We start from the raw sequence: 12194 nt of genomic DNA on the forward strand, positions 1-12194 counted from the left end.
TATTAAATGTTTGTCAAAGTGCAGTGGATACACATATAAAAACGAAGCTGGTTACGTAGAATCGTCGAAAGAAATACAGAAGTGGAACTGAAAGCCCCACTGTGAGGCTAATATCTGAACAATCAAAGAATCAATTGGTTTTTAGCTTTCGAAAGTCTTCAGAATAATGAAACACAAGATTCTTGTGCAAACAATAAGAACCTGTTACTATGAGGCAAGCAGGAATAATTGCACCAGAGAATCTTACAAAACCTTGATGGCACTAAATACTGTGCGGACTTCTAGAGAACGACAGATGACAGTTGCAAGGACTACAAACAAAGCTATTCGACTGAAGCCGAATGAAGGCATTTTCCACATGGAAGATTTGCTCACCATCAAGCAGAAAGAGTTGATTCAAAAGAGCCTCATCCTGTTTCCGAAGGGTTTGCTACTGAAGGATTTTGTGCAACCAGAAGTTTACAATCAGGTTAAGCAAGCTGTAGAAAAGATAAAAAATCTGCAATGTCTTATTTGTAGATCCGTCTACTTGGATCTCAAGTAAGTTACCCTTATTAATCTTCATTGTCAGGAATATTTTAGAAATGTTTTTTTTTTTTTCAGATGAGTATGAGTGACAAATATTCGTTTAGTTCTTATTTATAATATTTGCATTAAATAATTTTCTCGAATTCCATTTAATCATCTTTATATTAATTCAGTTTTATTAGTTTCGATTTTAATAATACTTTCCCCTTATAATAACCTAAAAAGTGTTCAAAAATCGGTTTCTTTGAATTTGTGGCACCTCTGAAGACATCACGATGGACCTAAAAATAATCCTAGAATTAAAAAAAAAAAATGAAGAATTTAGAATGCTTAATCCTAAGCAGTATTCAACACGATGAATGTAAAATCTTGTTTCTAGAACGGAATCATAGAATCATAAATTGCAAGCCGAACCGCTGAGAATAGAATAATCAATTCTACGTTTTAGAATCCATGCTTCTAAATAAAAACCATAATCAAGAATTTTAAATGCAGGATTCTAAGTATATTCTAAACTCCAGTTTTTTTGTTTTGTTTTGTTTTGATTTTATTTTTGCAGCTAATAATGATTCCTTAAAAATCCTTGGATCAAGAAAGAATTAAGGATTTTAAAAAGTAAGAGTGCGTACACCCACAGAAAGTTGAGGTGCCATCTGCGGATTCAGGGAAATAAACATTCATGTGGAACCATATAGTAGTGACGTCGTACGATTGCCACCAAAATCTTCCCAGAAGTATTAAATCGTTGAACACAAAATGGGACATCAATACCCATTTTGTGTTCAACGATTGATGGCCCTTTTCCTGGCGAGAGAAAATTTCTGTCCGTCGTTTTCGATGTATGTTGAATTTCGTATTAACAGCTTTATAAGTTATATATTAATTAAAGCATAAATACTCTTATCATGAATCCTAACTTCTATTATTTGTGAGTTTGCAACTTGCCTTACCAATGACCATCATTCATCGCTGAGATTATGGATCTGTAATCTCAGTCAAAGATCTCCATGAACGCAGTTAAAAAATCTTCCAATAGATTCTGTTCAGTGCTTGTTTTAGAGATGTACAGTAAACTGATTTAATAACTTCTCATCCCCCCACGTAGATAATAAAATAAAAATTCAGGACTGGGTGGACAGCAATATGATACTTTATAAGGGGCAACATGGTGTTGTGAAGGGTAGATCTTGCCTTAGCAATTTGCTCACTTTCTATAATGAAGTAACAATGGAGTTGGAGTAAAGGAAATCCTTTTTCAGTGATCCTGCTGGACTTTGCAAAGGCATTTGACAAGATTCCGCATGGAATTCTGTTGCATAAATTGGAGCAATGGGTATAGATCCGAGGCCAGTGATTTGGATTACATGGTGGCTAGTGGATCGATATCAAAGAGTAGTTTATGGTGGAGCGGAGTCCAGTAGAAAACAGGTGACTAGTCGTGTGCCTCAGGGCATAGTGCTTGGTCTTCTATTATTTAATTTGTACATCAGTGATATTGGTAATACTTTGAAATAAGATATCCACTTGTTTGCTGATGTGCAAAACTGGGAAAAGCGATAGTTAATTCAGATGATGTGGATATCTTGCAGGATGACTTAAATAGTCTGACGGTTTGGGCTAAACTAAATGGCTGCCAGTTTAATGTGGCCAAGTGTAAGGTGATGCACTTCGGAAGGATGAGATCATATGCTGTTTACTATATTAATGGAACCGAACTGATGCAAGAAATTGATGAGGCTAGGGACTTGGGAGTTATTGTGGACAGAAAACGTAAGTTTCTAGGGTATATTGCAAAGATTGCCAAAACTTCACATCAGATTACATAGTTATTATAGAACACACTGACAAGACGGGATAAGGAAATGATTGTCCCACTTTATAAGGCATTAATAAGACCTCATTTGGACTATTGTGAACAGATCTAGTCACCTGGATTTCTTGGTAATGTGGAAATTGTGGATTCGGAGCCAGGTTACGAAAATTGTTGCAGGCCTGTGGGATGTCTCCTACGAGGATAGATTAAAGGTCTCCCACTTCAAAAACTAGTTGATAGACGTAGGAGAGGAGAGGAGATATGATAGAGGCATATAAATTATTAAAAGGGTTTATAGGATTGATACTGATAACTTTTTAAGACCAGTGCAGGAAGGGAGAGAACGAGGGATCATCCCTGGAGATTGCGTAAGAGTGTAGTTAACAAGGGTGTTAGGACTAGGTTTTTTGTGCTTGGAGGGTTGTAAATGGGTGGAATGCGTTGCCAGAGGTGGTTGTGAATGAGTTTAAGGGGAAGTATGACAGGTATTGTGTGAATAACGGTTAGTATGTCGATGTTGGGTCTCCCGTGATGAGTTTTTGACTCCATAGAGGCACCTTATATAATAATAATAATAATAATAATAATAATAATAATAATAATAATAATAATAATAATAATAAAAGTGAATTAACTTGAAAACTAAATTACAGATAGGTGGCGCGAGTTATTTCGCTTTCGTCCAATTAACACCTAAAACCCATATTCCTAGATTCCAATCCCTAGAATAGGTTTAAAATATCACTAACTGGCGCGCCATCTAAGTTACATTCATTGGTTATTAAATGAATTAGATAATATAATAATAAAATAAAAATATTCTCTACCACCTTTATAAAACGAAATCCTCTAATGCTAAAAATAACAGGATTTGACAAAGGCTTTCCCCTCAAAAGGTATTGTTTAAATGGTTGAGAATGGGGAATGGTGTATTAACTGGCTAAATGACAGAATCAGCAGTTTCTCCGAAAGAAGAGTAACAAGTGGGATGCCAATGGAACTTGTGTTACTCTCATCAGCATAATTGATGATGAGAGTAACACAAGTTCCATTGGCATCCCACTTGTTAGAGTATTATTACTACTACTACTACTACTACTTTATCAGATTAGATTCTCGGTGTTAAACCACATCCTGTACGCCCACAGATGCGAGACTCTTCGACACTTTTGCGCATGCCAAAAGAAGGGGAATCCATTCCGATATTAGGGTGCGTTTTTTGGGATGAGTGTTTATTATCAAACGTCGGAAAATTAGCTTTTCTTTTATGAAAATTGTAGTTCTTAAAGTGGTAACTATTTTGCTTGTTGGAAAATTTACGTATAAAGCACGTGATTTCGCGTGCTGGTGACCAATTCGTACATCCTTTATTTCTTTTCCCCCCTTCAGCATGAATTGACTCTTCTTGGCAATCTGGCAGATTGCCAAGAAGTATGGGCATACAATAAGTAGGTAAACAGGAGTGTATGAGATAGACCAGCATTTACCAAACTTTTCTTACGACGGAACACTTCACAAATCCTGAAATTTGAACGGATCACCTTGGTTAGAGTCGAATATCATCGGTCTCGTATTCAATTAAAGCTAAGCGCACACTATCGCCGAAGCAGGCTATATCGCATCGCAAAAATGCGACAGCACATACTATACATGCATACTGGGCCTCAGCACATCGCATTAACCTTGCTTGTGACCACACGTTTCCTAGAATAGATACTTCCGTACTTCACTCGCGCTCAGAGGTGTCGACAACCACGGGCAACTGAGTCAAGGCCCGCACGCACTGGCCTTAATAGCACAATCCACACACAAAGTGAGGAGCGCCTGATTTTCAAACATGTTTGAACTTGTCGCAGCATTTAAAACCATGCCAAGCTCATTAATTTTGATAATTTTTCCGCCGAAAGTGAATAAGTGCTCTCTCTCTCTCTCTCTCTTAAAAGAAAAGTCAATCTGCATTTAATCCGAGTTTAATTTCGCTCCTGAGAACTTGTTTAGAGTTTATTTCTTAAAGGGTTTTTAAAATGTGTTTTCGTATAACTTTGTTACCCAAGTCAAATTAAAAGTTGTGTACATTAGTATATGAGCGACTAGCCAGAGAGAATATTTTTAAGTGATGCCCAGATAATCTTACAAAATGATGTGATATGATTTTGCGCAATACTCATGATTAGAATAAAGGACGTAATCAGTTTATAGGAGCAATGTTTAACGAACACAGTCTTCCTGATCGAAGCTCAGTTTGAACAAAGAACGTACTGTAATACATGCTTTTTTAGAAGGTACAGGAAGAACTAGAGTACAAGGAAATTTGTAAGATAATAAGAATAAAAATTAAAGACAATTTCAAATTATTCGGAAAGGTTACATTTAAAAGTAGCTATAAGGAACTCCAGTGTAAAGAATGTCGAAAAAGAATTGAAGCAAAAATGAACAAAGCCAACGATATTTGAATGAAGTAGGTATCACGCATGTACGCCAATATGAAATGGAGAGGATAATTCAAATATGCTACAATGATCTATATGCTTTCAAACAGCAAATTATATTCAGAACATTTTAAAACCCTTTATGCCAATAACCGTTCCAACAGAAGTACACAAAAGCAACCCAACAGAGAAAAAAAGACTGTGATGTATAATCTGGCAGAAATATAACTAAAGTGGTAGATATTAAATTTGGAAAGAGTGATTTAATTCAGATTAGGAAGTATCAAATGAAATATCTCGAAAAGTATCAAATATACCACAAAAATAAAATAAAAAAACACATCATCAAAATCACAATAATGCCAAAGAATGGCAATGAAGAAGGCATAACTACTCTCGAAACATTAACCTAAAAAGATGACATTGTCCTACTTTCGTTCTCTCTCTCTCTCTCTCTCTTTCTAGAGTTAGAAGCTGTAGTGCTCAACGAAGCAGTACTACAATTGAACCAGTCACGGAACTTAAATGTTAAAGGCAAAGTAGTCAAATGAACTCCTCCAACAAGGCAGCAGGCAACAAAGTAGGATCAACATATGATGATTCCTTTTCATCCATTAGCGATAAAATGTGATCATCCTTACGGTCTTCGCAATTAATGCCTATGCGTTGTGTGAGGCTGTTCACCTTAAACCAATTTTAAATCCGCATATTCTATATCTTTCATAATTACAATTGGATGCTTACATGGATTTTCCGCAAACAAAGTTTGAAACAGGGGACTACATGCTGCAAGCACAATTTTGTGAACTTTTAAACTTAATCCTTCACATGCCAAAGTCACATCAACAAGCGACTAGAAAGCAAGCCCTTATGAACATTGGACATATCGGCTTGATGATCATTCCACTTTAAAAGCAACATTGACTCCATCCTCATACCTTCACAAATAATGTTCAATGAGAGATAAAGGCAATACCTAACAACAACTGTTCACTACTTACACATCCACAAACCAATATGACCAATATACAATTCATAAATATCCACATGCAATTACGTTCACTCCAGCATTTCCCTTCTACATGGAAAACAGCCACAATCATACCACTGAAGAAGCCAGGAAAAAATGCTCACCTTCCTGAAAGCTACAGACCCATAAGCCTATTATCCAGCCTCGGAAAGGTGATAGAGAAAGTGATCCTCTCAAGATTCCAAGCAGAAACAGATAAGTTAGGAATTTTGCCTAACGAACAGTTCGGATTCCGTAGGGCCCATAGTACAGCCCAACAAGTGCGCAGGCTGGTAGATATCATTTCTAAAGGGTTCAACTGGAAACTCAATACAGCTGCCATCTTCATCGACGCAGAGAAGGCGTTTGATAAAGTATGGCATCAAGGTCTTCTCTACAAACTGATAAAATTTAATTTTCCAGTCAGGCTAATAAAGGTAATACATCCTTACCGGAAAGACAGATACATGCAGGTCAGGGTAGGCGAAACGGTTTCGACCAGACAAAGGATCTCGGCAGGCGTACCTCAAGGATCTCTTCTGGCACCTCTACTGTTTTCAGTCTATGTAGCAGACATCCCTCTGAACCCAACAACAACATCCACTGCATTATATGCAGATGATATGGCACTGATGGCAAGATCACTGAGCCCAAAACTGGCAACTAAAAGACTACAAAATAGCATACACACTTTAGAAAAGTGGATGGCAGACTGGAGGATCCAAGTTAACCCCCAGAAAAGCTCAGCCATACTGTTTACTAGAAAGAAAATCCATACCATGGAGGATATTTATTTATTGGGAGTAAAGATTCCATGGCAGACTGAAGTTAAATATCTTGGAATGATTCTTGATAGTAAACTCCTATTCAACAAACATATTAGTTACATTACCTCAAAGACATCCAACGTCTTGGCACAGCTCTACCCTATGATCAACAGACAAAGTAAACTGGACATGCAAACAAAATTAACAATTTATAAGATGGTAATTAGAGAGGTTATCATTTATGCATCCCCAGCTTGGAGCCACACCGCAAATTCAAACATTCTAAAACTTCAGAGATTACAGAATAAGTGCCTGAGGATGATTCTGGATGCCCCCTGGTTCATAAGAAACACCCAGATCCAGAGAGAAGTTAATATCCCTTATATCTCTTCCTTTCTCATAAATCTAGCTGAGAAGTTCTTTACCAAGACAAGTAACCATCCAAACCCGTTAATCAAGGAAGCCTCGGAATATAATGAAGAAGAATCAACAAATATAAAAGATCAAAATCTATTTTAAGTTCAGCTGAACGCAACTAACTTCACTGCCCTCAATGGGTGAGCATATAGCTCACAAACACTCCATCCAAAGTTCTTCCATTACAAGACAAAGGGGAATATGAAAAGCAATCTTGCTTCACCCATCTAGCCAGAAATGTTAATGTTAATGTAATGTGTTCGTGTACATACCAAAATGTCTAACATAATAACATCAGAAACTTTAAGAAACATCCAATTAGGTATCCAACACAATATCAACACATATTTCTAAAATATCACTGAAGTACTTTTAATATAATTGGACAAGCATATCCGATAAATATTTCTTCAGTAATTTTTGACATACCAATAATAAATCATTTATACAAACAATCAATGTAAATTTGTTCGACATATATCTTATCGATAATATTTTTAGGCTTAACAAGCCAATTATTCCGATTCCCGAAACTAATTAAAAATTTCACAAAATTTATACAAGAGTACTCATATCACAGCATAATGATTATAACATTGATCATTAAGAGATCATGAGATCTGCAGTTAAAATTCAAAGACTTACGAATTCCCTTTATTTGGACGAAAGTTTTTAATCCGAGAAATAACTTGCGACGACTGCCGCAGCCACGACACCTACAGTTTCAACCAACTTTATTTATTTTATTTTTGGTTGTTGTTCTGAAGTGAAAAAGACAGTTGCGAACATTGAGTACATTAAAATAAATAAGAAAATATTTTTAAAATAATAATTCAATTATTAAAATATTTGATCTAGTATGTAAACCTGTTAAGTTGTTTTTATTTTTCCATTTTAATATCGCAGGTTTGCATAATTGTGTGCGATTGTGTCCTAACTAAGATGCTTAAATTAGTTATTTAATTTCTTCCACAGGTATATAGTTGAAGACGAATATTACAACAACAGACTACTAGCAGTCTTGGTCTTTCTTTACCTCAAAGCAATCGGACATTCTTTCCAAAAGAAAACCGTCGGGCAGTTGGTCGATGGCGGCGACTGTAATAGCGACAAAATTATACAGGTAGCCGAGAACGTACTGATGCACAGAACTGCTGAAGCTTTTCAAAGATCAGTGCAGTCATTTGACGTGTCAGATCCAAAAGACGAAGTTGTAGAAATAAAAAAACTAAATAAGGTTGTCATTTTGGTCAGTGACTTGCTGTACTTCATTCTACTGAATCGCATTTCCAGTATGAGAAATTGTACAGTAAGTATTAATAGTATAAAATATTATGTAGTAATTTACACAGAAAGTGTGCGGGGGGGGATCGAAATGTGAAGACAATTTTGCGTTTTAAAAAAAATACAGTGTGTCGGAATGCACCACTTTCAAGGATGGATAATCTAAAGATCTGGTGATAGAGTTAAGTCAATGTCCAATCGTATTCGCCTATGCAACCTTGAAATGCGTCCAGGAACTTACATCTGTATTTCCCTGTCACTCATCGTCGAGTGCAGATTGTCCAAAATAACCATCTACAATAAACGCTTCTTCTTTTTTTTTTTCTAGATGAATGACAAAGTCAAAGAAGTGGTGCATACTCAAGGAACAACGGAAAACTTCTCAGATGTCATTCAGAACCTTTTGAATCAATTTATCAATTCTTTGGAAAGGCAAGAAATTACGTAAAAAAGATAATATAACGAAAATTTTAAATTTTAATTTTGTTTGTTTAATTGAAAAAAAAAGTCTTCACTTTTTTTTTAATTTATCCTCGTACATTCTGCTTTCTCCTTGATCACTTTTGAGTATTTTAAGTGTAACATTTATGTGAGTGGATAAAATTATTTTCCTAACAATTGGATGTTACTAGATGGAAATTCAGGTTTAATGCTTTCTCCATCTCAAGAAATTATGATTCATAACAACCGTACTTAAGTCTATTATCCATTTCCATGGTTTTTTCAACGTAACTGAACTGTGTCAATATATCTTTAATATCTTTAAGCGAGAATGAGGATATGTTTTCTATCTTCCTACATCGTTGCACAGCTTTAATGTCTTTATTGGAGATTTTAATACCAAATTTGACACGGCTGTTATTAATCTTTAGCTAAATACACTTGAAGACCTGCAGCAAATGTACTTTTAGTGGATAATATCATCTGCATAAAGAATTAAACATAGCATCCTGGTAGTATGAGGGTTGAAACTACTTTCCTTAAAGTTGTGGCCACATAAATTATAAATAACAATTCATATAGAATGCAACCTTCATTTAGACATGATTTAACACCATACTATCCTCCTTTACCGCCCCCTTGATATATTATGTTTTTCCAGACTAATGAGAGTAAGCAAAAGAGATTCTTGCCGTCACTAAAATCCCCTAAATAATTCACCAACCCAAGCAGGATTCTAACCCGCACCCCGTTAGTTGGAAAGTAGACACGCTGTCCCAACCAGCGCAGCTATTCTAGATGTCCAGCATACATTCAGTTCTTATATTAGCCTGTGCTTTTTGAATTATTTTGTGGTACTCTTTCTTCCATTTCCAAGCTTTCCTAGTAGTCTACAACTTGCCATGTTAGTGATATTTATTATCTTTTTCTTTATATTCTCTAAAATCATATATCCACTTACTAGTCAGAATATTCTGTAGAGTTTCTTCTTTACATGTGTTGCTTCTTTAACTTCTATAAGTCCAAGAAGTTTCGATTTTTGCTGTCATGAGGCACTTCACCAGGATGCTTCCATGACTAAAGAGTGAACTTTTGTTTTGGTTCAGAATATTTCTATGTGTTCACAGGTCACAATCTCACAGTTATTCAGTATCGATTCGTATCGAAACTTGAGAACACACTTTCTTTTTCAATTCTATCATTTTGTTTCTGCTCCAATTGCTGGAAGATGCTTCCTATTTCAAATCCCCCGAACTCTTGTATCTTGGAGCAATCTGAAGACATCTCTGATGGCAATAATGTATTCAATGACCCTGTTCTCGTTTTGTGCATATTTCCTCCTCATATATTTATGTTCTGCTTACCCGATATGGTGTTATTAATGACTTGTCTGCCTCCCAAGCGAATATCATGCAATTTTAATGTCATGCAATTATTAACTCTGGCAGTTCTCCAATTTCTCTCAAAACATATATCTGGATTCACTTCCTGCAGTGCTATTTAGTTCACCAAGAATCATTTTTTCCTTTTACTTTATATCAGTTGCTCTCTCCGGTGAGTCAAAATTTCCTCAAGTTAGAGAGGGCTAAAAAAACGTCTACTCCCTATACGGGAACAAAAAGGCGTTAGCTGTTTTTTTTTTTTTTTAAATATATAGTCATATTACTATTAGAGTTAACTATCATCACTGTTATAGTCACAACTACGTTTAAAAGAGTAAGCTTTTTTGGTAATCTTTAATAATATGTGACTTTGCTGGTGGCTTCATATGCGTGTTAGTGATATCAAAAGTGTATTATTTAAGGATCAACACTGATCGCTTTTTTCTTCTCTCATAGTTAATGAAAATGTTCTCTGAAATTTTTGAAGATCAGTGTAAGAATGAGATTTCATGGGGAACGGACGGCAAACTCTTTCTCAGTGCCACTGCTGTTCCGGGACTCAATCAATGGAAGGAAAGGACGAATCTCTTCCTTGGAAGTCATTTGGGAAAATCGTTGTTCGCAGGATCGTCGCTGTACGGATGCAACTCTGCGATGTTAGAAAAGGGATTAGAATTTGGAAGAAGGGTTGCGTACTTCTTACAGGTGAGAAGGAATTCTATTCACATTAAGTTAATTAACGGGGTCTGTTTTACCATTGTTTTCAGGAATCCAAAGTAAATTTCGGAATAATGTGATAATTTATTTACAAAGACATAATTCCAGTTGTAGACGATTGAGTTGATGGTAGAATAACCAATCTAATTTAATTAAGTAGAAAGCGAATCTTTCTTCAAGTAATTTTCATAGAAAATCATTATTGGACTAGTCAAGGGTTTCTCATCTTTTTTGTATGATTTAAAACAAATTTTCATACAGATAAATGAGATTAGAACATCATTTAAATTTTTGCAGGATAATTAGTGTGGCCCACGTGGAATTGTTTAAATTAGAAAATATTCGGCTGTGTCTTCCTAAATATTCAGATTTTCGGAAACAAGCAAATGGGATTTTACTAACCTTACTATTATGGAGTCTTGCACAAATTCCAGTAATAAGATAATTACAGTTCGGATAATCAAAATGTACATCAAAATTTGAATAATCGAGATATGAAATCGTTAATAGCAACTTAAATATATCATTTTGAATAAGTCGTATTATCTTGTTAAGATTTGTAGAGAAACGCAAGTTAAAAGACGGCTTTTTCATTCCAAATTTCCTGTTTTTTAGGCTCATCAGGACATTCAAAGTGTGTTGAAGTTCAATGCTTCCACCGGGCATCAATTAAATCTTTTATCTTTACCGGTGTCTTTGCTGCTTGATAAGGATTGTGAAGTTCTTTCTCACATCATAGACTGCAGCAATAATCCTGAATTATTGGACCATTCGATGGTAAGTTTCTCCCCGAAAATTATTCTTTAGTCTCATGTATTTTCTACAACGGAGTCCACATCTCGGTAGATATCTTTAAAATGATAATTAAAATATTAAGTCTCTTAGAAAATCTGTTTCTTAACATGATAGGCACTTGAATCTATTAGTAAAATTATACACTACTAGCTAACAAAGTACAGGTGCAATATCATTGCACGCCGGTAACTGTGATAGAACCCATTGAAAAACGAAACAAATCATATTAACACTTTCGCTGCTGACGTAGCATGCATGTTTATAATTAATTGCAGGTATTGCCACACTTGCTTGCCTCTATTCATGAGTTATCAATATGATCTTGATATTAGTGTAGGAAAGTTGTAGCGAAAAAAATGCAGAGCTTACCGAGTGATGGAGCTATTCTGCTTACCAACCAATGGCTAAATTAGATCTAATATAAAATTTTAATTTATATTAAAATAGTGATTAAAAATGTCATGCTTTTAAGAAAATCGACCGTAGTACCCGCATTATTTCAGACAGTGACATATCTTGTTAGGGTTAGGTACCAAGAGATGGCAGCACTTGTTTGCCAGCCTCTTCATCGGCGGCTGCTATAATTAGTGATAGACATGGGCCAGCTATCGC

At 35.5% G+C, this 12194-nt stretch overlaps 1 protein-coding gene across 1 annotated transcript; it reads left to right on the forward strand.

The window, feature by feature from the left end:
• Positions 1–256: 256 nt before the first annotated feature.
• Positions 257–11564, forward strand: LOC150092048 (uncharacterized; the record flags this gene model as incomplete). Its single annotated transcript, XM_090415349.1, has 4 exons — positions 257–540; positions 7939–8272; positions 10527–10775; positions 11403–11564. Coding segments are annotated over exons 1-4 (1029 nt in total), but the record flags the coding sequence as incomplete, so codon positions are not given.
• Between the last annotated feature and the right edge of the window lie 630 nt (positions 11565–12194).

Source organism: Typopeltis vanoorti, unplaced genomic scaffold (genome assembly GCF_054136105.1).
Source record: "Typopeltis vanoorti isolate ZY-2024b unplaced genomic scaffold, IOZ_Tvanoo_1.0 HiC_scaffold_989, whole genome shotgun sequence".
Classification (NCBI taxonomy): domain Eukaryota; kingdom Metazoa; phylum Arthropoda; class Arachnida; order Uropygi; family Thelyphonidae; genus Typopeltis; species Typopeltis vanoorti.